We start from the raw sequence: 27,913 nt of genomic DNA, 5'->3' as shown, positions 1-27,913 counted from the left end.
AGTTTCCTTTGTATACTCACACCCCCTCCCTCTCCCTTCATCTCTGTCTCCAGGTGCAGCAGGATGCAGGGCGTACTGCCTGTGTGTGGACTGCAGCCCCTGCTGGCCCTCCTTCTGCTTCAGACTGCATGCTGTGGTGAGTCCTCATTAAACTGGAGGCCGTCCCCGTCACCTGACCTCAGTGCACAGTACATAACTCCAGATAATTCTCCCAAACATTTGGAGCAATGGCCTCCGATGCATGAGACTGTCTTATGTGCAATTACATACATCTGCCACGCGTCATTGTAAAAATTCAATTATTCAATTATCTTTACTCAAATTGTAAATTGTAGATTTGCAACTTGTGCAACCCTCATTAAAATAGAACACACACAGTGTATGACCCTCCGTAGGTCATCGCTGTGACAGGGACTGGATGAGAGGTATGATGTGTGATAGAAGTAATCAAGCGTACCCTTCTAATCAAAGATAAGTCAAACCCACATCAACTCCAGGAAGCCAGATAGCAAGCAATCACTGAGCTCTGTACACCGAGCTCTCGAAGTAAGAAAAACTTAGTTAGACTGCTGCATTTGCTCAGAATAATTAAAGTCTCATGTCTCTTGTTTGGTCTGTATCCTGAAGGCCCTGAAAACTTGACATTTTCCTATAACATTTAGAGTTGCAACTACAATTATTTTCATTACCACTTTATCTGCAGGCTGGTTTCTCATCAATTCATCAGTTAATCGTTGGCAGTCGTAGGCTATAAAGATCACAAAATAATGAAAAACAGACATTACTCTGTCTGAGATTCCAGTCTGGCATTATCAAATTATTTGTTTTGTCTGATTGAAGTAGTAGTAATAGTAGTAGTGGTAGTATTAGTATTAATAGTAGTAGTAGTAGTAGTAGTAGTAGTAGTAGTGGTAGTAGTCGTGGTAGTAGTAGCTTTATTGTCATTATATTGGAGTCAAACAACAATATAACGAAATTCAGATGGCACTACAAAAACAGGACAAAAAACAGTTAAGACATTGAAAACAATTTCAAAACAGACATTAGAACAGTGAGGACAGTAAGGTGACGTGTAATTTAAATCAATCAATAAATAAAGTGCAGTAAGACAGAGAAGCAGCAAAATCTCACATTAGAGAAGCTTTCAAATGGTTGATATCTAAATAGCTGCTGATTCATTTTCTGCTGATCAACTTATCGGATCAATTACTTGCAGATCTAACAACACTGAAAATTCATGAGTGAATATTACACTATATATATAATGATATAATAATATAATAATAATATAACACAAATGTTTCTCTCTTTGCTTTTCTCACTTCAAACCAGTGAGGAAAACGTGAGAAAAACACAAACACAGAAATCTCTCAAGTGCATGAACCAGAACTGTTGTAACTTTGGCAGAAAATGTCTTCATGTTGAAGCCCATCCTTCATAGCAAGAAGCTGATTGAGGAGAGTTTTCAGGGCGTTTGGACTCATCTTCCTTTTAATCCACTGTAAGTAACTGTAGTACACACAAGCACTCCTGAGAGAGTGACCACGACGGCAGCAGCATGAATGACTCACCAGATCTCCACAAATGAATGATCATAATTTGTGACTTCTAACTCACAGCTGCAGTCTGTCGTGTGGTGGGAGTCAAGAGCGGGCTCCCTTTCCATATTAGACTTGGTCACACTTACATTTTCTTTGTCAGTCTGCCTTTTCTTCCTGTGCATACCCTGAACACTTGACAGACCTCCACGGCTTAGCGAGCGGCCCGCTCTCTCCTCCCGTTTCATCTGCTCATAATTACCCCAACAGCACTTCTGAGAAGAGGCGAGAAGATGACATGTAAAGAAGGAAAACAAAGCTGAGATCTCTGAAGCTCACATTCATCCCCTCAGCCATTTTTGAGAGAGGGAAACGGTTTTGATATTTTGTTGAATCTCTGAGATATTTATGTATAATATATATTTGCAGGGCTCATTAAAATTCGCTTTGATTCAGCGGAAAAGCTGGAGTTTAGGATCTTAATCCGCTCATTATGTGTCAGTAAGTTATCCAAACTCTGGAGAGAGACTCAACATTTTGCATTTGTTTGCATATCTGTTTTACTGACTTTTTTTTTTAAAACCCTTGCTTTTGCTGAGAGTAGGACAGCGTGGCGGAGAAACACATAATGGGGTATATTGAAAAGAAAGCCTCGCTTTCATACGGTTACTCACACAGAAACTTGTGTGTAACTGGGAGTCTGGTCTGGTCGCTCTTCAGCTTCCCTGTCTGGGTTTTTGGCAGTTTTCTCATTCTAGTCCACAGAGCTCTGCAGGGAAGAGCATGCAACACAAGCATCACATCCCCCAGTCCGTCTTTGCCCTCTCCGTGCTTTCCTTGTTCTCCCTTGCTGTGTATCTGCATGTGTTTGTGCGTATGTAGGACAGACCCCACACCCCCTCGTTGCTCTCAGTGCCCCCCCCCCAGACCGTCTGCTCCTTTCTGTATTGTATTGTTTCTGACTTCTGTGGAGGTAAAAAATGAAAAAAAAGGCGGACCTGGCACCGGGGCCTTTCTGTGACTCAGGGCTCCAATTCGCAGTCAGAGATGATGAAAATGCAGCCAACTCCTCTGTCTTTCTCTGTGTGGGTATATGTTTGTGTGGAAACCCTCAGGTTACATCTGCCAGGTAGTTTATGCAGCCAACTCACAAAGCAGCGAGCACTGAACACATAGAGCATCTCCGAGGAGCCTGGTAACACACCAACATGTTCCTTTCAGAGTGCACAAACAGACACTCACGGCCTCTGCTCTGGAGAAATTTAGTTTTTGAGAGCATTAACATCTAACTGTTGTTGCTCTCTTTCTCTCCCTTCCTGCATTTTGCACCTTTTTTTTTTTTTTTTTTACAGCTGAGTGACTCTGCTGGAAATAGTCAATGGGAGGTAGAGGACTACAGGGAGGGTTGGCACTAAAGCTCACCTCATGACACTTTGCTTGACAACCCAGAGATTGGAAAGAGGGCGGGATGTGAGGGAGGAGGACAGATTAGGGATGAGCCTTTTGCACAAGTGTGTGTGTGTGTGTGGGTGTGTGTGTGTGTGGGTGTGTTGTTGACTGTGTGAGCATGCCTGCACTTTTGTGTGTGGTTATGAATTTAAAATGTTGGCTGCGTGCCACCAGAGATAAATATATCTTTATGCTTCAGAAGGTGCAGAATTAGTCACGGCAGCAACCTCCGGGGAGTTCCTGTGAAGCCTGACACGGCCCGGTTGGGAGTCAGCTCCGACAGGGAGAGAGCTGCAGTGAGATGGTTAATATTTGTCACCAGGAGAGGAGGAGGTGACAAGAGGAGGCAGTCGAGGACAGAAAAGGTTTGAAAGACTATTAGAGTGTACAGGAAGTGATCAGGGAATTGTGGATCTAGAAAAATACATCTGTAAAATAAATGAGAGGATGGAAACAGAGGAGTAACAAAGAATGGATGAAGGTTGTGAAGTGCCAGTGTTAACTTCAGCACATTATTTTGATTCCGTGTGTGACTTTGTGCCAGGTAGCACTTTGCTGTCTGGCACAGAGTCACTTGAAAAACCCTTGAGGATCCTAGAAGCTTCAGTAGTAATTGTCTCTTTCACAGACATTCGTCCACTGTAGGTAATGACTTCAGGTGAATTTCTTGTCCCTCTATGCTGCATCACTTATTTTTTTTCTCTCTTTTTTTTTTTTTTTTGACAAATCAACGAGGAGCCTCCAGGCGAAATTTGTCCCTCATTTGCATGAAGTTAAAAAAAATGTTAACTTTCAAACCTTTCTGTTTTCACATCACCAGGCAGACAGAAAATGAACAGGGGCAAACTTTGCGTTGCCTTGCGCCACATTCTGTGAATCTTCACTGTAATTATGTGTGCAGACAAGAACGCGAAGCGAATTGTAGAGGCGGCGCAATTTCACACAAAGTTAATTGAAAGACGTGATTAGATGCAAATTCACCCCAAATTGATTTAACTTGCCTGCCAAACCATGCGAGTTAAAAATGCTTCAAAAAATGTGCACGTATTGTATCCTGGGGCTTTCTGAATTGGCTTCATCAAGGTTCAGAGGGAAAAGGGAGAACTGGCGTCTCTGGTGGGTTCAGAGATCGCTCAGAGGCTGAGCTGTTCATAAAAACACAGACACACTCCCACAGACATCGTCCGTTGATAGCTTACAGCTAAACTTCTGTACAGTTGCTACAGCACAGCGGCTGTTTGGGGCAAACAAACACAAACGGTCCTACAGCCAAATTTGTGCAAATGGCGTGAGGCAAAAATGAGCTTTCCTTTCTGTCTGAAGATCACAGTTTCCATCTTTGTGTGTATTTTCCACAGCTGCAAATGCTATGCTCACCTGTTGACTGTAACGATTCAGACAGACATGGACACTGTGTGTCTGCTTGTTGGTAAGAGACTGAGTCTACTTAGTAAATACTATTGTCATTCCCACTTAACAGGGCCACTTAATGACCGGCACTCTCACTGCAGAGCAGAGATTCCTCTGTTCGCTCTCTGGGTTTAGAGACAAGCAACCAGGTGTTTGATAACATTAATGCAGTAATATTTATTCAGCGAACATCTAGGGGAAGAGTCTTATTAATGCTGCAGTCATTCATAGCAATAGCCTATAAACCTGAAATATAATTGAAAGTAACATTAATGTCACATCCACATCTTGATAATGTGACAGTAGCTTATCATTGAATAAATGTCGCTGGGTGTACATGCTGACCATGGATGCATTTAGTCCTTCCTACTTTTTTCCCTCTGAGAACTGGTGATATTAGCTAACATTAGTGGCAGAGGCGTAACATCAAATGCGAGATGCCACTTATTAGTGCAAGCAGCTACATCAGCTCCTGAAGAAGAGATGTTGTTGCCACTCCCTGGTCCTGCAGATGCATGCATACAGTAAGACTGCATTAACGGTAATTAGTGCATTTGTTATAAAAAAAATGTTGTGGAGTACTATTTTTCATAATAGCTTTCGCTGACAGAAATTGCACTGGTAAAGTGAGAATAACAGAGAGGGTGATAAAATTTAGAGGATGTAACGGTGGATCAATGAGGGAATCTAGAGGAGGAGATGAGTAATAGGGGAGTCAAGGAGAATGGAAGCAAGAGTGTGTGAGAGAAAGAGGCGGAAAGACGGTAAGGTGTGGAGAGGAGAAACAGCACAATAGAAAACATTAGGGGGGTGAGAGGAGAAGGAAGGAGGAGGGAAGCAGGTGGGAGAAGGAAGGATGTTTGGGGGGAAAAGATCTCATGCGAGAGAATGTCAGCATGGAGACATCATTCACAAACCCTGCATGATGTGTGCCTGACAGACCTGCTGTGCCTAGACAAGCAACATGAACGTGCACACACATACGCACACACTCATACACACTTCAGTAAGGAGTGTCTTGGTAAAGCCTGTGTGTACATCTGTGCGTATGTCTTTATTTTCTTGTGTCTTTGCATATTTGAGAGTGTGTACGTCCTGTCGAAGGGCATCTGCACTGCAGTGAAACACAGACCAATGATCAAACACAGAGGAAAAAGAAGGAGGAAACCAGTCCCCCCTCATTCAATTTACATTATACAGTACAGAGCCTCAGATCTGCACTTTGAAGAGGCCACCCCAAAGCACATGGTTAAATGTGTGTGTGTGTGTGTGTGCGTGTGTGTGTGTGTGTGTGCATGTGTGTGCTTCCTGCCCTGATCAGAAGCTCCTTCCCCCTTTTTTCCATTTGTGGTGCATCTGTTGCCATGGTGATCACTTTTGGGCTTGGTTGGGGCAGTCTCAGCTTCAGCATCTTTCCTGTCTCTCCTCCTGAACGATAACATATCAGCATTTAAGAGCAGCCACCACTGATGTTTCCATGTTGTTTTCTCCACATCCCTTGTTTTCTCCATTTGTCTTTGTGTGTCACCCAAGGTCTTGTTAAAAGGATGGATTTCTCCAAATCCCATTACAAAATAATAAAGACAGCAAGTGGTTTTGTCAGACCTTCCACTCACACAAAAACAAACCCACAACCCAGAGCTGCTGTCCTTGTGATGTTTTATTCATATCAAAGGAAAAAAATGATTCACTTTCTTCATATTCATTCTCAAATGTTTCACTTAACTCTTTTCTGATTGTTTTTTCTTTTATCTTGTTTTTCTAGTATTTCAACAGGCACTTCATTTCATCTTTGCTGTAAGATGAACTAACTTAGCCAGAAGCTGTTACAGTATGTAACTGTAGATTCATGGTAATGTTCTTGGAAAGCAGCGGTGGAATGTAACTAACCACATTTACTCATGCACTCTTCTTGAGAATTTCCATTTATGCCACTTCAAGCTCCAACTTCACCACATTTAAGGGGGAAATAACATAATTCAGTTGCTGTGGTTACTAGTTAGTTTGCAGGCTCAGATTTTACATACAAAATATATGATTGTCAATTACTTTTATTGATTAAACAGTAAACAAAGTGGCTCAAATTGGCTCCACCTCTACTAGCTCCAACATTAAAATACTTCTTATGTGTTCATGCATTAATAATAATGATTCACAAATATGACCCTCAAAAGGCTATTCTTTTGCATGATGAATAGTTCAGTTTTTGTACTTTATATGTATATTTTGTGGATATTCTTATGCATTTTACTTATAACAGAGTATTTATACACTGTGGTTTTACTTAAGTAAAGTATCCATTCACTGCCTCTACAACTCCTGAGAAAGGATGATGTCATTTGATACTAATTACAGGGAAAATTGAGTCAGTGTTCTGTCTCACTTCTGATTAATTGCTAGTTTAATCTGGAGTATTTCAGTCAGAGCACAGCAGGACAGCTGAACATGCACAAATAAAAGCAATCGAATACATGAAGAGTACATGATTTTCTTGTTAAAATGAATGCAGAATTGATATTCACTTGGGTTTACATAGTGCAGTTATTTTAAGGACATATCTCTGTAAATCAACAAGTGCATAACACAACTGAAAGAACTAAATATAAAATAAAACTTCTGTCTCAGAACAGTGCCTCTGTTCTCTCTACACTTAGTACCAAATGACATACTTTCTCCCGGGAAACTTTCTAACAGGTTATTCGGAAATTACACGTCTGTCAAAAGGATCACCATTAAGTTCTTTTAAAAGTCTTTTTATGCACTGCCCTTATGAATTTAACCACATCCATCATGTTGCACATCAAAACCAACTCTGAGAATTACAAAAACAGTTTGACCCGAGCCTGCTGCAGTCCAGTCGTGTTGTATCAGCTGTCATTTCTTAACACAGTGATCAACTAATAGCGACAAGCCTCTGTCAGACAGCTCATCTGTCATGATTTATGACCTACACACACTTGTGCACAAACATACACACACTTACACATAATCAGCTGACACGCAGGCAGCCGGAGTGAAGCAGCGACGACAGAAGAGGATGCACTCGATCAGTCCCGGTAGCTCTTGACTGGCAGGCTGACAGGTTTGATGTGGGCAAATTGAAGACAAAGGGGCCTTTATCACTGGAAAAGCTATTGCAGGCACCTCAGAAAGAAAGAGAGAGAGAGAGAGAGAGAGAGAGAGAGAGAGAGAGAAAGAATAAGAAAGAGAGGGAGAGAACAAGGAATGATGTTCCCAATTGTGTTCCTATTACGGTGAAAATGCCATTACCGCCCACCCTGTGTCTGTGTGCGGCTCTGTGCCAGCCACATAAAGGCTCTCCGACTGTGTTTAATAATTCGAGAGCACCTCTAAAGCGAAGACAGATGGGCCAACGGTGATGATCACATAGACGCCACTGTGAACCAGCAGACAGAGAATAAGAAAATCGGAGCTCTATCTGCAAGCTGCTGGAAGTGCAGCTTCCAGGAGGAGCTGGAGCGTGCGTCCCCTCACACCATGCCCTTCTCAGCACTCATACCAACAGACAAAGACACAGGACGAGGTCAATAAAAGATCAGCCGGTTAACATTTAACAAAGTCCGCCGTACTAGTTTGGACTTTACAATCTGATGATTTCCAATGGGGGAGTTTTACTCAGCACATGTGCTCTTTTTCAGGACTTTCTTTCTGTATCGACATTCAGCTTCAGTATTTCCTCTCCTTTTTATCACCTGACACCAAGGTGAGCCTTGTTTAGGAAAGAAAGACAAAGAGCAATATGGAACACAGACAGATATCCAAACAAACGGCAGTCTTGTGCGGGTTATGCTTGTGATAACATTTCTATCTAAATGCAGATTCGATATAGCAGTGGCATTGGGGGCCCTCGCTAGTTTACATTCATTATCACGATGGAAGTGAGTGGTGGCTTTTTTGTTTTTTGTGTGTTTGTTTGTTTGTATTGTCTTTTTTTTTTTTACCTTGTCTCCTTCACAGTGAAATTCATTCTTCTCAAGAGGGGAATCTGCAATTGATTTCATGAGATTTAGTTGTGCAAATTGCAGCACCAGCCGGGAAACAAAGGTAAACAATTGTCCAAATAAAGGGGACAGAAAGAGTGAAAGAGGGCGGCAGAATGTGGATGAGATTGAGATTGTGAAGCTTGGTTGGCTTCATTTGTGGCAGTGTCGTGGTATTGGCAACATAAGTAGTGAAACGTTACCTAAATGGTGCTCACCCAGGTGGAACCTGACTAGAAACTGGCAAACAGATTAAACATTATTGATGCCTTTAAGCTGAAGAATAAATTTGCCTGTTTTTGTTCCTAGCAAGCTCACAGCAAGTTGTTTGAGAAATTGCAGTTTGATTGTCTTCTAGGACCGCACTTTACTCACTGAGTGTCTGTTGTGTGTTGTGCGTGAGTATGTGGTAAATAAAAATGAGTGTTACATCCTGGAGGGGGATAAAACAAAGAGAGTGACAGCAGGGAGATAGCCTCTTGTGAAGGATGTGTGCTTTGAGTGAGTTTGTGTGTGTGTGTGTGTGTGTGTATGTGTGTGTGTGTGTGTGATGAGCATGAGTGTGTTACCATGTTAGTCTTAACACACACACACATACCTCTTCCTGAAACACAACACTGCTTTTTTTTTCTTTTTCTTTTTTTTTTTTAACTTTTTCCATCACATCCTCTTGATTCCTTTTCCACATCACATCACTCCAATTTCACTGTTACACGTACCTCCAGCTTCTGCCACTTAAATGCTTTGTTTATGTGTTTTCCCTCGCTCGCCTCCTTCCACCACTCGCACTCCTGCACTATGTTACGCTGGAGTCAGTTGTGCTTGTTCATCTTTTCCATGGCATCTGTTTTTCCTTTTGTCACTGTGAGAAAAAAGTACATTGCTGCTGCCATCAAGTAAAACAAATTCAAAAGTGAATCAGTTTCCCTCTACACCTCCTACCATTGCAGCACATTGCTGGCCTTGAGGACCACAAACTTTAGTTTTATTTTTATTCAGAGAGGCCATTTTGTGGTGAACAATGTTTTATAACTCACAAAAATGTCCTTTTAACCTGCAGTCCCTGAAGTATTTGGAGTGTTTTTGTTAACAAAATGAATCATTTGGATCCAGTGAGATATATATATATATATATATATATATATATATATATATAGTAGATCAGAGAAAACTGCATTTAATCTACTACTAAATAATATGATACGAAAACAAATAATAATTCACTGTTAACATATAGCCTGTGATTAATTTTAAGCAAAAGTTTGACATTTTGGAAAACATGTTCATTTGCTGTCTTGCTCAGAGTAGGTGAGAAGAACAACTCTCATGTCTGTGGGATGAATATAAAGATTCAGCCAGTAGCCGGTTAGCTTAGCTTAGCTTAGCTTAGCGTAAAGACTGAAATTTGGAGAGAAACAGTTGCAGCTCAAATCGTAATAAAATCCACCTACCCTCATTTCTGAGGTTCTAATTTACACATATATCGCATGTTTAATCTGTACAATAAAGTGTAGAAGTGACAAGCTGTTTTATAGGTGCTCTACATTTAGAGCTGAGGCAAACCCAGGCTAGCTTACTTCCCCTGCCTCCATTCTTTACGCTAACCAAGCTACCAAGACGAAAATCTCCTGGTTGTAGTTTCTAACGGGCAGAAATGAGAGTACTGTCTCATGGAGCCCAAGAAAGCAAATGTATCTAATTAATGTAAATACAACATGTCAGTTCGTGCTAGCTTTGCTGGTAGGTGGATTTTGTTACCCTCAGGCAAAGCCAGGCTAGCTGTGTTCAGCCTCTGTGCTAAGCTAAACTAAGCAGCTGCTGATTATTGCTTTATATTTAATGTCTGTAATTTTCCACCAGAAAGGGAATAAACATATTTCCCAAAAACCATTCCTCAAAAAACACTTTGCTTAGTTTTATTGTTAGCGACCTGCGCTGCTTTGCTTATTTATTCCTCAGTCACCTCCCCTCTCTTCTCCTCTCATCCCTCTGCCTTTGAAAGCCTCATGCATTTTGTTTCACAGGTCACCTCACTCAACGGGCTGAACTCCTCTCAAGTGCGAAACGAGAGGCTATTGCAGAGCGCAAATCCTGTTTGATGCAGCCATGCGAAGCAACACTGATCAGTTGGCGAGGGAGTTAGACAAGTAGCGCTTGTCTAAGGTGATGTCAGTAGGAGAAGTGCAGGAGTGGGTATTTGTGTGTGTTTATGGGTCTGAGGGGTGGAGAAGATGTGATGGGAGGGTTGATGTTAAGCTATCAGGGAAGAGGCACTCAGCCTCCTAGCTCGAGCAACTGCAACAACATAACGACTGCAGGAATGAGCAATGACAGCTATTCACACGTCTGTTCAAAGGCACATTAACCATCCAGTAAGGAATGAAAAATGATGGCTTCAAAGCTGTATGTGTGTGTGCGTGCGTGCATGTGTGTGTAGATGTGTGTTTAAATGTGTGTTTATGTGTGTGTGCGTTCTGTGGTCCACGAATAGCAAGTGAGAGATGAGATTTTGTAGAGATTTAGTGCATTCCAGGGCACACCTACACACAGGCACACACACACACACAGGCACACACACACACACACACACACACACAAATACACACACACAACCCATACACCTCTGAAAGATGAGGCAAGTGATTCAAAGTTGAATCTGAATCATAAGGTGGTTGAGTGAAAAATCTAATCCTGAGAATAAAACAAACATACAGTATATCTTTATATTCTGGCTGAAGATAAAACAAAAATAATGAAAAATAGGTGGACGAGAGTTGAAATGCTCATCTGAAAGCTGGCCGGGAGAGGAGGAGGGAGAAGTGAGTGGCTGGAGATGGAGAAAAAAAAGTGACAGAGCAGAGGGACGGAGAGGTTGAACGACACTCACAGTGGCGTGCCTGTGACTGCTGCAAAAACATTGTTCCACCAATCTGCCGTTAAATTACAGCCAGGAGGGGCCACCCCTGTAGCATGTAGCACTTTAACATGCATCCAATCAAACAGGAGTGGAGCAGGACACACAGAAAGTGCGCAGTGACACTAATGAAAAGAAATCAATAGGCTCACTTTTCTCCAACATTCACCCCCACCGTCTGGTCCACCCACCTAGGCAGTGCTTTTTTTTTCTGTTTTCACTCTTTTTTTTTTTTTTTTGCTCTCTCATCTCTTTCCTGCTTTGCTCATTTTTTTACAGCTTGACATTACGTGTCCTGCACCTGGTGGATATAGCTCTAACATAGCAACTGACATTGACATTAGCGTGGCTATAAAGTGGCAAGCTGATTGTGAATGCATGCACTCATGCTGGGCTTTGGGGCAAATTAGATTAGACAAAGTGCCTTGTTTTTGCCAGTGTTCTCAGTAGAAACAAGAAAGGGAACGGGGACTGATAAGGGAGCTAGAAAAGAGTCAGATGAGGGTTAAGGCTTCACACACTGTGCACACTGGATAAACATAAACAGAGCACAGAGATGGTACCTTGTATTACTGTTTTATAAGAATTTAATTCATTCATCCATTTCCCTCTGCAATGTAAATGAGCCACATCTGTCTTTCCAGGCAAGGTGACACAGGATTTGAGTATAATAATCAGGTATAATATGATTCTATCAGTGCAAAATTAATTTTACACTGGAGCTTGAATGCACTACACCCTGAATTTCCCATAATAATACCATTTCCCAATCATCAGTTGTTTTGATGCAAGTAATGTTTGATTCTTTGTGGTGTTGTTGGAGCTTTAAGTTGTGAAGAGGTGGTTGATATTGATCCCATAATGCACATCCAGGTTTGATATATGGCATTTGAAAGGACTTTTGATATCTTCCTCCTAAGTGTGGCCCTGCCTCCCACTGTTCAGGTAGCACAGTAATGGTCTGCTGGATCAATGACCAATAAGCACAGTCACACTGGCTTCTGTTCTTTCCCTTTTACTCCAAAACCAGGAGGAGCTGATGGAACAATAGAATCTGAGGCATCTATTGTTTAATAGATATATTATCTATTGTTTATTTACCCTAACCCTTATACGAAACAATTAACTAACGTGTTTTCAAAGTAATGAGAAATAACCTTCATTTACAAGACAAGATTGATTCTCCTCTTTTCTCCTCTCTCCTCTCCTTTCCTCTCCTCTCCTCTCCTTTCCTCTCCTCTCCTTTCCTTTCCTCAGGCATAACCAATGCTGACACTGTGGTGAATATGCGGAAAGTGACCCATCAGACCATAAGTGAGGAGTTGTCCAAAACCGTTCTCCTCCCCTGCCTCTTCACCCTCCGCCCCAGTGCCAGCTCATCCCATGAGCCCCCCAGGATTAAGTGGACCAAGGTCTGGGGCCAAAGAGGCTCAGACGGCCTGCAGAAGGAACAGTCGGTTCTGGTGGCCAAAGACAATGTGGTCAAGGTTCGGTTAAGGATTAGAGTAACACCTGTGGTGTCAAGTTTGTGGAAAACTTTCTCTGGCTCAGTGGTGCGTTAGTTGTTGCCCTCATTCCTTTTTTTCTCGCTTGCCTCCCCTCCTCTCTCAGGTGAAGAAGGCCTTCCAGGGTCGTGTAACGCTGCCTGGTTACAATGTCAACCGCTACAATGCCAGTCTTGCTCTGACCGGGCTTCGTTCCAGTGACTCTGGTCTGTACCGCTGTGAGGTTGTGGTGGGCATCAATGACGAACAGGACACAGTTCCGCTGGAGGTCACAGGTGATTAACATGTAGACTTTTTTCCCTACAGTCAGCCAATTTAATTTTTCACACACATGGGATGGGAAACCTAGCTGTATGCTTGTCTTGTGCACTGTAGGATGTGTATAAACATAGGAATGGGTAAGAAATTTCATATTTAACCTAATGTAATAAATAAAGGTAATATCAAAAACCTGTAATATATATAAGTAATTTGAAAGCAAATGAGTCTTGTGTCTAGGTAATTGATGGAGATAACCTAACAACAATTAAGCCAACAAGTAATTAAAGATTTTATTACATATTAGATTTAAGGAGCAGTAATTAGCAACAAATAATTAAGTAACTGAGGAAGCTGAAACATAGCCGTGCCCTTGTATAGATGTCGTTGAAATTAAAACCAAACTACAAATGTGTTTAGGAATGTTAATACTGGACAGTCACAAAAAAAGGGAGGAAGCAGACAGTACCCTTGTAATCATGGTCATAGTTATAGTAATCAACCCCCATTTATGTCATTCAAAGCCTTATGTGTGTTTTTATCTACACAATACATTGTCTGAGCAAATCAGCACTCCACTCTTTGGTTGTGTACAGCTCCACAATTGCTATCAAGGTCTGCCACTATGAATAACAATGACCTGTTTTCTATGTCAGGCTAATACAGCCATTACAGCCAGTGCTGTTTACTGCCTGTGGAGAATGTGTGATGAAGGGGAAGAGGTGAGGTAACTAGAACACATTAAACATCATTGACCTGGTGCCACTCAGGTGCTGTTCATACACTGAGAGCCAATAAGGTAGGAACCAAGCAGTGTACGCTACTATCAAATACTCGGGGAGGTTTGTATGACTCTTGGTGGCCTAACTAAATGGGCAACCCATTTACTGCATTTTCTGTATCCAGGACACCCATATTTGTGGAATTACCAGACTACCTGGAGGTAGTTCACTGTAGTAGAACCATAATTACTGTGTCAGAGTATTTTAGCTGCAGAGCAATCATCAGATTCTTTCCAGGTCACTCACTATTTTTAAGAATAAGCTATTATCATTATGACCACAGGGAATCCCACAATGCTTTAGCCACTGTAGACTATGCTGCCGCTTGCCAAATCCATGCAAATATTGTGAACATCAGCTCTAAAAGCCCAGTGGCCTTATTCTTTTACCCAGACACTGCACAATACAATGGCTACATCGTCTGCTATTGAGAGCAACACAGATAGCCTGCACTCTACTGTCTGTATATAGCTCATATGTGAGTATGTGGAAGCATGCCTGTGTGTTTAGGTGTGTGTACATGTTGGCGTGCGGCAGGGTGTCTTCATAATTTCATCACTTCAACAAGAATGCTATCTGGTTTTCTCAAGAAATAGGAGCACCCCGTCTTTCTCCATAAAAGCACTTTACATTTAGTAAGCATGACCCCTGTCACTATGCTTGGAAGACCCTGCATCCTCCCCCTCTTAGACAATCGATTAACACACTATGAAAATCACTCCTTCAGAGAGAAACCAATTACGTAGCCGGCAAGGAGTAGCCATCTCCAGGGCTTAGTCTTAATTGGCAGTCACGCTACGAGGCAGACCGCAGCCGTCTTCACACTAATTCTACCGAGTGCTTAACGTATTAATTAACAGGTATTGATACTGCTCAGCTATATCAATATCATATAAATCCACACTGCTCATAGACTCATTTGTGTGTGTCTAAGCCCTGATGAGATGCCCTTCCTCTCCCGCCATCTGTGTTTTAATTTCTCCCGCGCTGCCTCTTTCTCCTCGCTCTCTGTTTTGTCTTTCATTGGCACATATAGACTGGTCAGCTGGCTGTGTCTCCCCAGTCAGAACACAGTGGCATTGATTGTGTGCGTCAGCCATTGTCTGTGGTGAGATATGGCTGCCCACCATTAACTGGTGTGAGACAATAGATAGATCAGCAATGGGTATTGTGAAAAAGCTAGTGTGACCCTTTATGCAACCTCTGGGAAGTAGCAGATGTTTAGTGTCGTATGTTGCTATTGACTATATGAGTTTCTGGAACTTTACTGGAGAGATGGAAAACAGTTCTTTCAAAGGACTGGTTTAAAGAACGTTTCTGATAGTTGGCTTTCTCGCCGAGAGTTGCATGAGAAGATTAATACCAGTCTGATTCCAGTAATTTTGAAGCTACTGCTTGTTACAGATTGTTCCCTTAGGAAGGTTAGGTTGGCATAAGAGCTGTTACCCCTTTTATAGCCTTTGCTTTAAGCTAAGTTTATTGTAGATACTTAAGAGGAGTATCGACCTTCTTATCTAACTCACAGCAACAAAGCAAACAAGCATATTTTCTGAAAATGTTGCACAACTGCTCCTGGATTTTACATTTCAAGATAAAGGGGAATTCTATAGTTGAAACTCACTTCTCCAATATTATTATACTACCTCTGTGTGTTTAAACCAATGTAATTAACTGTATATATTCTCATACAGTGTAGTAGTAAGAAATAAGCAATAATTCCAAAAGACAAGGGACACGACTGCTGAACAGTGCTACATGGCATCATACTGCCATAAATGGTGGCTTCCCGGTCCTCTCCCTGGAGATAGTGTGAGGATGTGTGAAGAGGGTAAAAATAGAGGGATGAAGTATTGGGTATTCAACCCTCCAATGGAATTTGACTGGGTTTCCCTGACTGAGAGGAAACCCTACTGTTTCTCGAGTATACGTATCAGCCAGCAAGGTAGCATGTCTGTCTGGACAAGATCCCAAAGCCACAAAGGAGAAAAAATGGAAACTGGGAAATTAGGAGAAGAGAGAGGCAACAAAGCAGATAGGATTTCTGCTCCGCATTTCTATGAGAATAAGAAAGAGATGACAGAATAACTGTTTGTGTGTGTGTGTGTGTGTGTGTGTGTGTCTGTGTGTTTATCACACAAACACATAACACCCTGCTTGCTTTCTGTGCCCATAGCCCAGAGTGCTAATGCTCAAATTGCCACACAGGCCTCCATCTCACAGGAATCTCTGTCACTCTCCCAGACAAAGCCAGCGAAGATAAAGGAGCCGTGTTGGTAGCCAGACGCCCACTGACTCTTATGTCACTGGATGCTCCCCAGGGAAGCAGCACAGTGTGAATGGCAGGCAGGGGTGGGAGGTGGGGATACATCAGACGGACACTTTTGAAGCTATTCCATTCCCATTTAAGTGCAATACATATAATATTCCTTTCACAGCTCAGGGAATTGTGTGTCACACTTTTTCAGGTTTTTTTTTTTTTTTGGCTACTTCCAAATTTTTTTCAACCTCAGTTGTTTGTATTCCTGACTACCTCTCACCCTCTCTTTCTGTCACTGTGCTTCAGTACATGCATCTCTTTGAATACAGTGTATATCTCTCTGTTTATGTCTACTTTCTTTGTCTTTCCATCATGAGCGTGGAGGCAGGCAGAATATGGCAGGATGACATTGTGTGCGTACTGTTAAAGCTGTAGGATAAACATCACCACTGTCTGTCATACACCGTATCCAAGGGCAACATCTCCTCTCGCCAATGATAAGCCAACCGACTCGCTGATGCAAATGAGACTCACATAGCACAGGTTGCTGAACCTGAATGCTGTTGTTTCCTCCTGCACAGATGAGACAATGTCAGTACATAGTGAGGATGTCTAGAGGGCTTTGTTTTCTATGTGTCACTGAGCGTGTACATGTTCGTGTTTTAATAGCTCAGAGTTGCAGTTCATAAATATTTCTGTAACCCAAAGTTTGCAGGTCCTAAACTCACGCTGCTAGTTTCTGGAGCATCTCCACTACTACTACTCACATATTCTATCTCTCTCCTCCAGGTGTGGTATTTCACTACCGCGCCCCTCATGACCGTTACGCCCTGACCTTCGCTGACGCCAAGAGGGTGTGTGTGGAGAATTCAGCCCTCATTGCAACACCGGGCCAGCTGCAGGCTACCTTCGCTGACGGCTATGACAACTGTGATGCTGGCTGGCTGTCCGACCAGACTGTCCGGTGAGGCTTTCAAAACTGGGTACACGCGCAGCAGGTGGTTCAAAAGCCAAAGTATAGTTTGTTGCTATTGGATTAATTCTGAAGAGGGCACTCTTTACTATCACTATGGTTACTAATGTGATGTAACGTAAAGTCTTTGATAGTGTCAGCATTAATGTGATTTAAGATGAATTAGCCCCCTGGTTAGAGTTAGCATGGCAGCATATGCATTATGGGAGTTATAAACACAGTTACAGCACTATAAGTGTCATCCATTGTATTTGAGCAATGGATGACGTAAATGGAAAAACTTGAGATTTTTCATTTGGCAAATGTTGGAAGGGCTTTCTTGTGTCTCATTGGCTGAAACAAGAACAATGTATCAACTCTAGCTACCGAGCAGTACTTAATCTATAGACATCCATTTCTCCATGCATGACAACTGTGTCTGAATGTCCTGGATTAAATAGAACCGTCTTGAGCTGAAAGTATCAAGGTTTGTTGACAGCTCATGGTTATTGCACCAGGTTGCTATTTTAAAATCTCTTGATAATTTGCAACACGATCAAACAATGTAGCAAAAATAAATGCACTCTGCTGCTAAAAATATGTCTAAAAACAGAAGTCTTGATAAACTGTGTATCAGTATGGCAGTGTGACAGTCAGTTTGATCTTTTTAGAGTTTTTGTAAACTCAAAAAGTGTGTTACACACTTACATAATTGAACGTAATTGCCTATTTGCACACTAGAAATGCAGCTAACTGCATGCACCCCCTCTGTGCTGTCTATCAGGATGCTGCTCATGCTTCAGCTTGCCACCTTCAATTAACTCCCTAGTCAGAGTCCATCTCTAAACAGTGGTCTCCATATCTACATTTTAATTTCAAATCACTGTTGCTCCAGTAGCCAAGCTGACTGACTGTTGTCCTCCCAACAACAACTTTCCTGCGGCGCAGCTTCCTTCCCTATTTCTTTCTCTCCTTCCATCCTACGCTCCTGTTGTTTTCACTTGGGAGCTATCTAATTGGTTCAGATCCAGGAGGCTCAGACTGCACATCAGCCAGAAGGAAAGTGTCCAATTAATAGGGTGAAAAAAATACAGACATCAGCTGTCGCTCCATCAGCAAGCAGAAAGAAAGAGGCTGTGGCCACAGACGCTACAAGAGCTCTTGTTATGTTCTGATGAAAACAGGTTTATAAGAGGAGCAATGCAGGTTTATGCTTATGTGCAGGCGTGTGTGTCTTTTGCATTTATATGTGTGTGTCTTTTCCTAGTACTTCATAGTAGTCCCTCTATGCCCAACATAATCTTTTAATCAGCCTCTTTGCCTGTGCCCTGATGCTGCTGGAATGAATGTTCTCGAGGAATAATTGCACAGTTGCAGCCTGAATATATTTCGCTGTTTTCTCCGTCCCACAGGCACGCCAAGCCACTGAAGGAATTCCTGATTCTTTTAACCTCTCCTCCAACCTCCAACACCCCCCCCCCCCCCTTCTCTCTCTCTCTCTCTCTAAAGCTGTAGCATCACTGGCATTCTTACATTGCCAGAGCATTAAACATATTTCAATACCATTTAAAGTAAAATGGTTGGGTAATTACTCTGTGAAACTTGCACTGAGGGCAGAATAATTAAAAGAAACAAGATACTGTATCTATTGAAGTGCTTTGCAATTGTTGTCCTGAGGTTGTTGTGACATGTATGTACCTCACTGTGGTTTTTTAGCCAGCCTTGGGGGGGATATTTATGTGTTTATTTTTTGGGAAGTATATTTGGGTAATCTGTGGAAAGAAGATATGCTTAAATCCATTGTATTTGGGGGAGGAGATGATGAAAGTGTAGTTCAGTTATCATCTTATTTTGTATGTATGTGAACACAGACTCATCCCCGGAGAGCCAAGATTGTCTGTGGAAGCCTTTTTTAAGGCCTGGCTATATTAATCTCCCTCCCTCTTCTTGTCTCTCTGTCTCTGTCTCTGTCTTTTGGTTTTCACTGCAGGTATCCCATCCAATCGCCTCGGCCTGGTTGCTATGGTGATCGCGAGGACTCACCTGGAGTCCGTAACTACGGCAATAGGTCTCCTGATGAGCTGTTTGATGTTTACTGTTTTACCAAGCAGCTTCAAGGTAGGAGTCAGGAGCTTCAACCATAATTTTGAGTTTAGTCATGCATGGGCCCACTAACCCGTGGGTGTGCAGCACACTCTGACCAGGACTTAACACTCTGTTAAGTACAGAAAGGAAGAGGGCAGGGGAAGAGGAAGGGGGAAAGGCTCATGGAAGTGAGAGGGAAGTAATATTGAGTCCAGCTCTCATGTTACGGCCTCCTGCAGGCAAAAGCTAAGTGGTTCAGTAGGGGTTTCCCAAAACTTTACTTTTCAATTTGCAGTGCCACAGGCAGCGGTGGCAAAGACCTACAGCAAGTGGACAATTTGATTTCAAGTCATTAACTCATATTTGACTGTTCATTAAACCCCTCCCCTGAACTGTCCAATCATAAATTAGCAATCATTACTAGACACAGCTGGCCTGTGACACATGCTGAAGCAGTGTGCATGGGATTTTATTTGGAGCACGGCTCCATATAAAAGCAAAAGTGTAAGGAATGGATTAAACGGTGTAACAACTGTTTGCTCTAATGTTATGCTTTAAATGTTATCATATCTAGCTTAATAGCTATTTCCAAGCCCTTTAGCAAGATATCATGTACAGTATGAAGCCATCAAATACGTATTTAAGGCCTTTTTACATGTTTTTGCTTTTAAAACAAGTCAAGTGGAATTAACTGGAGTTTTTAAACAACACATAGAGTAAGCCTTAATTACACAGCTGATTAAAAACTGCTAGCAGTGGTTGTGATACCTCAACCAGAAACAAGAAGCCTGCTGTCATTCTTAACTGAATATGCTATATGTCAAGAGGGAAAGCTTGGCAGGCATAGCAGCAGTAACTGAGGGGGCGGGGGTTAGCAAACGGCTAATTGATAATGTGCTACTGTGAGCAGCCAGTAAAAAAGGCCACTACGCCTAATCTAAATTACTTTGAAACTTTGTAGGAGATTAGATTTAAACCTCCTGCCAGGTAAGGAAAATGAAAAACTTCATGTCTTTAATCTAATTTGTATAACTGGAGAATTTTGTTAGTCATCATTGTACACTTGGTCCATTAATTACAATTCAAGACACTATTAGTCAAATATTTTTGATAATTACAGTCATTTTCCAAAGTAAGATGCCAAACATTTTGTCATTTCAGTATCTCAAATGTGAAAATCTGCTGCTTTTACTCTTATTTACTCCCACTTTTATTATAGTAGATTGAATGTCTGGAATTTGTACTGTTGGTCATACAAAGCAATTTCAATGTGTCTAGTTGGACTCTGGGAAATTGTAAATTGGCATTTTTAAAGATTTTCTGACATAAATAGAGACAAAATGATGAATTGATTAAGTGAGAAGGTATTTGGCAGATTAATCAATGCAGATAATAATTATTAGTTGCATCATTAGTTAAAGATTAATTACACCAACAGCTGAAGCTTGGCCTTTGATACTCTTATTGTAGCTTCTAGACATTTATAAAGCAGTCCGCTGCAGTCCTCTGCTACTCTCACAGGATGTACTCTTCTCGCTGAAACAGCCCCTTTGTCACTGTGGCGGTGTACTTCAGCCATCAGTCCTGTGCTCACTCTTTTGTTGCCATTTCATAAGCCCCAGCTCCATCCCAGCATTCACCTGTATACTCAGAGTTTCAGTTACCTCTGAGGAAATCATCATCATCACTCCCCACTCCCTGCTGTGCCGAGCTTGGTGTTTCTGCATGGGGAGTGGCGGGGCCAGAGCCTCGGTGGCAAATATCAACTCCTGACACCCACATTCTGCTTTGACATGATAATCTATCCCGCATGAGCTCACCTCCTGCATTTTCCAAAGTGCAATCACAAGCTCAGCAGTTTTTTTTGCAGCACAATCAGACACACTACAGGACTTAGTTTATCTGGGTCACATGTTATGAGGTTATACATCCACAACTGTCATTAAGCATAACAGTTGTAAAAGTTGTCGGAGCTATATGGATGATATGAACACCCTGTATGTGACTGAGATGCTGATCGGAGAAGCTCACATGGCCACCACTAGACTTTATATCCAGTAGTCTGAAATATCATTCAGTGAAATTAACAACCTGACTGAAACAAACACAACAAGCACATTTTCTTCAACTAAAATTACTAGCTGATGCAAAGCTGGTGTTTTCTATCTGTTGTTCAATAAACACCTGAGTATTGTAACAGATCTTGGTTAAATTTAAATTTCTCTTCTCATATTTTTCAGCAGGATTTAGTCCAACTCTGCCAAATCCTTTAACTACCCCCTCTGGTAGATATTTAAGGCATCTTCTAGCATAAGATCTTTTTAGATTTATTTATCATAAGAGGTTTTCAGTCATCTTTTGCAATGGCTACTGATGTTGCTCTGTCTGATCATCTTTGCAGCTTCCTTGAAATGTCTATTACTCCTGACACTCACTTCAGATCAGTAACTTTCCCAAAACGATATATCAGTGAGAATACTGGTACACTGTTTATGGAGGCTTTTTCTCTGTCACTAACTTTTACCTCAGCCTCTGTTGATGATCTACCAGATCATTTCAACTGTAAAATTGTGAATGTTATTGATGTTATTGCACCTGTAACCATGGGTGAAATTAACTTCTGGCAAGCAAAAAGCACCGTGGAGAAACGCTGCCTCTGTAAAAATCCAGAAAAAAGTGCTGAAAAGCTGAGCGTAAATTCACTATGACATCTATAAAGAGAGACTTCGTTCCTATAATCTGGAAGTGAAAAGTTCCAGACAGTCTCTCTTCTTGGACATCATCACCAAAACATTGATAATGCATGCACTATCTGCCACAGTTGATAGGTTGACCAACCCCCCCACCACAAATAGCCCCTGAACTCCTTTCCACTGATAAATGCCATGAGTTTGCTTCTTTCTTTAGGGACGAAATTCAAGACATTAGACAAACTATCAGTCATTCCACATTAAACAAATATGTGTTACCACCACTCCCACATAAAAATACTGTGATAAACATGGCCCAGTTCAATGCCACTGACTACAAAACTCTAGGGGAAACTGTACCGTATCTAAAGCTTTCAACATGCTGCCTCGATACCATCTCTACAGACTTTCTCAAAAATGTTTATTGCTGCTTGGCAACAGATTTACCGCAAATAGCTCCTCCCTCTCAGGCATTTTTCCAAAGGCCTTAAAAACTGCAGTTATCAAGCCTCTACTAAAAAAGAGTAGCTAGGATGCCTCTACAATTAGCAACCATAGACCCAGATCAAATCTGCCCTTTAAGTTAAGTAAAATAATTGAAAAAGTTGTCTACCAACAACTTTTTAACTTCAAATGGTCTTTTATAGAAATTCCAATCAGGTTATCGACCCCGTCACAGTGCTCTCATTAAGGTCCTAAATGACATCCGTATGAACACTGACTCAGGCAAAATTTCAGTCCTTGTGTTACTTGATCTCAGTGCTGCTTTTGTTCATTCAGTACTACAAGACACACTGGAAAACTGGGTTGGACTGTCCGGCAACGTCTTAGATTTGTTAGGTCCTATCTGCAAAACAGGGGCTATCTTGTTTCCCTTGGCAACCACATCTCCGGATGAGCTAGCATGACTTGTGATGTACCTCAAGGTTCAATTCTTGGACCTCTCCTCTTTAACCTCTATATGCTCCCACTTGGCTGAATTATGCATAAGGACGATATCACCTACCACAACTATGCAGATGACACTCAATTATACATAGCTCTGTCAACAAGCGACTATGCTAATATTGACTCACTGCGTCTGTGCCAATTGAGTAGATGTTCCCAAATTTCCTCCGACTGAACAAAGACAAAACTGAGACGATTTTCTTTTTATGCTAAAGAAAGAAGAGTGAAAGCTGCTGCACATCTTTATTCCCTTTCTCTTATGTCCATCTCTGCTTTTCATTGCTGCTAATAATTGCACTTTACCTCTTAATCACACAGCGACTTTCACTTTGTTATGTTTTTATGCATTTATACTTTTATGCATTTTTACTTTAATGCTTTTTTTCTTCTTATCTATTTTTATGTATGGAGCTTTGAATTCCCTCTGTGTATGAAATGTGCTGTATAAATAAACTTGTCTTGCCATCGCTTCTAAAATGTCACTCCTCACACAAGCCCATTCTGCTTCTTTCACCTGTCATTTTGTTTGCACCTTTCACCTCACCATATCGTTCAATAAATATCTTCCAGTCCAGAAATACTTTTCCAGTCCACTCTTCCAGCTCATTGTTCTCATCACATACAGAGTCGCCAGTGGATCATCTCATCAGATGATTTTATTTGTGCTATGCAGGTAGAGTGGTCCTCTTGAGCTCTCTCTGTCTCTTGTTAAACCCTATTTTTGTGGCACTATTTTATCCACATCACCCCTACCTCTCTCCAGCTGTTCTTTTCTTCTGCTTCAGTCACTTCTGTGTACTTGCCTTTCTCTCAGATCCGTGTTTGCAACTGCTTTGAATTCAAAGAATTGCCTTTATATAGTCTCAACTTTGAATTACTTATGCTTTTTTAAGCATTTTAGGCAAAAAATAAAGTGAATTCTTATGCATAACGAGTGAAACTCTTCTTTCATCCCTCTGCTTCAAGTTTTCACCTATTATTTCTTTGACAAAGGAAAACGAGAAGATGACTAGAACATACTGTACTGCCTTTAAAGTAAAAGAAAATGCCGACTCCTGAAGATGTAGACTAAATGTACCTACATCGCTTTGTATAGCCAGGAGAACAGCAAAACCAACACTCAGAGATCTTCAATCATAAGCCAACCGAACAAAGACCATCTGAGTCTGAGGGCTGAAATGCCTGCAGGCCATCAACCCTCCTCTGCAACAGACACATCTGAACACCTGATCTGACTTCTCCTCCTAGGCGAGGTCTTCCACTCCTCAGTGCCGGAGAAGCTGGGCCTGGCCACAGCCTCCACCCACTGCCACTCCCTCGGAGCCCAGCTGGCTACCGTCGGGCAGCTGTACCTCGCCTGGCAGGCCGGTCTGGACCAGTGTGATCCCGGCTGGCTGGCTGACGGCAGCGTCCGCTACCCCATCAACGTCCCACGGAAGAACTGCGGCGGAGACGAGCCCGGGGTGCGGACCGTCTACAACAACCCCAACCGCACCGGCTTCCCCGACACCACGGCCCTGTTCGATGCCTACTGCTACCGAGGTACTGCGAGCTCCGTGGTGACAGACTTGGTGTGCCATCATCCTGGTAATTGCCATGGCAACGACAGGGGAGGGGATGGGGATGGGGATGGGGTTAAAAACCAGAACGCTTTCCGTTCTGGATTTTAATTAGCATGTGATGTTTATGTCACACATGAAGTAGTTGTGAAGAGGATGTGTGACATTTGCATACCCCCCTGGTGGATTTGAGGGTTTACATGGTGAGTGTGGTGAAGCCTGAGAGAGAGAGAGAGAGAGGAAGCATGAATAAGTCCAGCTGGGCTTTGCAGTTACTGTGTATGACCTTGCCCTTTTATCATGTGCCAACTGGGACAGGAATAAGTAAGTTTCATCTTCACAGAGCACTGACCTTACCCCCGCACTAATCTGTTCATTGATACTGTGCATTTCATGATCTAGCAAACCCTGATTTAGCTTTGGAGCTTATTTTTGTTTGTCCGCCTTGCATTGATTGTAGCAGACTACAGAATGATATTTAAAAATGATATTTCCACAGATATGGGAAAAAAGGAAAGAATGACATTTTCATCTTTCACAGTGACAGCTTATAAAATTTTCATTGAAGTGAAACAACTGCATAATCCAATCATTTTAAGTAAACAAGAACAACATGAGAGCAGAGCAGCAGTGTGCCTGTCAAAACAAACAGCTGATAGATGAACCTCTTCATTGCACCAATAATGTTGTATGCACGTTTATGTTATTATTTAAAACTAATCTTTCAGATAGCTAAAAGATAAAAATGGTCATATGTATGTAGACACACAGATTTGGTCTGTGTAAATAATATTGTCAATACAATCTCATTGATATGACATGAACACAATACATTTGGGTTTAGTGGAAAAAAAATCATTTGCATGTGATAAAATTGTCACTCCAAAACCTTTAAGCATGCTCTGAATGTAATCTAGTTTCAATGGCAATAACAGGTGTACTGCAGCAGAAAGGGAGAGGAAAAGTGAGGTCAAGCGGTGTGTTGTGCAGCAGCAGATAAAGCTAGTCAAGTGAAAACTAGCCCAGTTGCTTTTGGTGAAATGTGGTTGTTGTGTGTTGCAGCCCACCAGCCAGCGGGGGTTCAGGCTGCAGAGTCGCAGGCTTTACACCAGACCAACGTCAACCCAGCAGCACAGGCCGTCTCCCCAGCCACTGAAGCCCAGCACAGTGCTGTTTTTCCCAAGACTTCCACCTGGACTGGCTTGGTCGACTTGGACAAAGCAGGAGTGCCCTCCATCGCTGGAATCAGCAACTCCTCTGAGATTTCTGAGGAGCATGTAGTCATCCACTTACAGCCCGAGGAAGGTTGGAAAGATGGACAGGATGGTCTTAGAAACAGCCAATCTAGCCAGGAGGAGACTGATGGCCCACAGAGCAGCAACACTATGGGCCTTTCTGACCTTGAGAACCTGGAAAATCATGGGGGCTCTGCTCATGAGGAAGAAGATGGCAGCTATTTTGGATCTGACACCCCAACATTATCCTCCATAGCTTTTTCAACTCCCCAACCACAGACCGGTAACAGCGTGTTGGTTGAATTTGTGAACACTCTTATGAGACCCTTAAGGTACTGGACTGGAGGTGAAAAGACAGAAAAGTCACTTTCAGTGCCTGTGGAAAAAGCAGGAGAGAACCAGACGCAGAGTGACTTAGCCAGCAGAAACCTGAGTTTACCCAAAGCCAGCAGAAAGAAGGGCAGCATGGACAACGCCATCATGGAGCACAGGAGTGGCAGTTTTTCCTTCAGGGCTCCTACCAGTGGACTACAGAGTCCAGTGGAAGGTCTGTCTGAGCAGGAGAAAGAGGTGATGCCGTTGATCCGATTAGTGCCTGCTGTCCGAAACACAGGGAACAACGACACCAGCACTGAGCCAGGAGAACGAGTCACCAGCACATCCACTGACAAGCCTCTGTCCACTGTTAACGGTAAGAGCTCAACAATGATTTTCATTTGTGTATTTAGGGTTCACCTTTAACCTTTAAAACGAATAACCAAGTGTCAAATTGAAATAATACAGGGATGAACTGAAAAAGTCTCATTCTAGATGGAGGCGTGGTGCATCTAAATGTCACTGGTGAATATAGGATCTGTTTATGTCAGGCAGTCTCTGCCTCTCCATTCCACTCTCTCTACTTGTCCCTTGAGTATGCTATAATATATTCCTCTGCAGGGCAATTTGAAGTATTGCTGTAAATTTAATTAAACAGTAATTGCAAACAAACAAAAGGGGCATACCACATACAGTAATGCAAAATGTAGTGGAGTGGAGACTGTTCTGCCTTCATTCTCATATTTATTGACAGAGTGCTTTGTTTACAGCACAGGCTGTCAGAAAGAGTAACAGCTAAGCTGGAATTTTAATCCTTTGTGTTTCTATAAAAGGTTAGCTCACATATAAGTTGTTCATGTAGAACGAAGCAGAAACTGATGAGAAAAACATTGCAACTTGACCAGACATGGAGGGAAGTTTAAGGACTCTGTGCTGAGACAGAGAGAAATGCTCTGGGGGAGTGTGAGAAGGCCTCACAAATGCAGGGCTCTATTGTTATTCTCAGTGTGTTAGTGTGTGTGTGTGTGTGTGTGTGAATGTGTGTGTGTGCTGCATGTGTGAGTGCTGTATAACCTAGACGCCCTGTCAGACAAGTAACATCCTCAGCAGAGGGAATTACCCTCAGGAATGGTGCGGTACAACACCGCGGCGGTTAGAAAAGGTCACCAGGTCACCATTTTCAGCTCATGGTTTCTCGAAAGCACCCGACCTCGAAATCACTTCCTCTAGTTTATAACTTCAGGGGTAAAGGTAGACTAAAGATTAGAAGAATGGCTCATGACCGGAAGGATGCTGGACCAATAACATACTGAAGCAAGGCACCCACAGTCATGCCACATTACAGCACAGTGGAGAAATGCACCGTATAGAAACCAAGAAGTCTATTGCACCCTTGGGTGGGAGAAGGCAGTTTTTCTTTTAATGGCCACCACAAATAACACGTCCTTGGCATCAGCTAAAAGGCGAGGATACAAAGTAAGGCGAACACTCTACTGCAGACAGCCAGAAGAATGATTCAATAAAGGTGCTAGGCTTTTCCCACCTAGCATTCACGGGCTTTATTAATATAAATACTCACTGCTGTGCTACCTGAAATCCGATGCCACCCCCCCAAGGTATTAATGAAAATCCAAGCATTACACGGTATGCATTATTCACAGCTGTATCCAATTAACGTGGAGGTTGGGCTGTCTGCCGTTCGCTCTCACCTCCATCTATGTCTCTGCCAATTAAGCCCCGGCTCTCTGAAGGTAGGTGGTAATGATCACTACAGCGAGGATGAGCTGTACAAGAGAGGGATGAGAGGACAGAGGAAGAGGGAAGAAAGTGGAAGATAAAAAAAGTGGGGGAGAAGGGGGGATGTTTCTGCCTTTAATGTTGCCTGTTGATGGAAAGCTGCCGAACTGATGTCTCTTCTTAAACTAGCATCAGTGAGGTGAATTAACTCTGTGATTGCACACCGCAGGCTATCCCTTGAATCTCAGCACTCCTTAGTTATTGATGGTGCCATGTTG

General features: G+C 42.3%; 1 protein-coding gene and 1 long non-coding RNA gene across 8 annotated transcripts in view; one reads left to right on the top strand and one right to left on the bottom strand.

The window, feature by feature from the left end:
* Positions 1–27,913, top strand: part of ncanb (neurocan b) — a 188,225-nt gene that overhangs the window by 72,919 nt on the left and 87,393 nt on the right. For 5 of the 7 annotated variants that reach the window (XM_071487448.1, XM_071487449.1, XM_071487453.1 and 2 more), the window contains 7 exons: positions 54–136; positions 12,570–12,799; positions 12,924–13,092; positions 16,904–17,078; positions 19,057–19,184; positions 24,038–24,376; positions 25,411–26,274. In XM_071487448.1, coding sequence (XP_071343549.1) covers positions 64–136; positions 12,570–12,799; positions 12,924–13,092; positions 16,904–17,078; positions 19,057–19,184; positions 24,038–24,376; positions 25,411–26,274 — 1,978 coding nt within the window. In that variant the 5' untranslated portion in view covers positions 54–63. The remainder of the gene's footprint in view (positions 1–53; positions 137–12,569; positions 12,800–12,923; positions 13,093–16,903; positions 17,079–19,056; positions 19,185–24,037; positions 24,377–25,410; positions 26,275–27,913) is intronic. The other 2 variants (XM_071487450.1, XM_071487451.1) reach the window with 1 other exon arrangement.
* LOC139626905 (uncharacterized) lies at positions 59–24,030 on the bottom strand. Its single transcript, XR_011692455.1, has 3 exons — positions 22,918–24,030; positions 2,213–9,260; positions 59–1,813 (listed from the first exon to the last, which is right to left on the bottom strand). It is a non-coding gene; the product is annotated as an uncharacterized lncRNA (long non-coding RNA).

This window comes from Trachinotus anak, unplaced genomic scaffold (assembly GCF_046630095.1).
Source record: "Trachinotus anak isolate AG129_WGS33_773 ecotype Australia unplaced genomic scaffold, CSIRO_AGI_Tana_v1 ptg000010l, whole genome shotgun sequence".
Taxonomy (NCBI): domain Eukaryota; kingdom Metazoa; phylum Chordata; class Actinopteri; order Carangiformes; family Carangidae; genus Trachinotus; species Trachinotus anak.
This window is presented reverse-complemented; position numbering and strand designations above follow the sequence as displayed.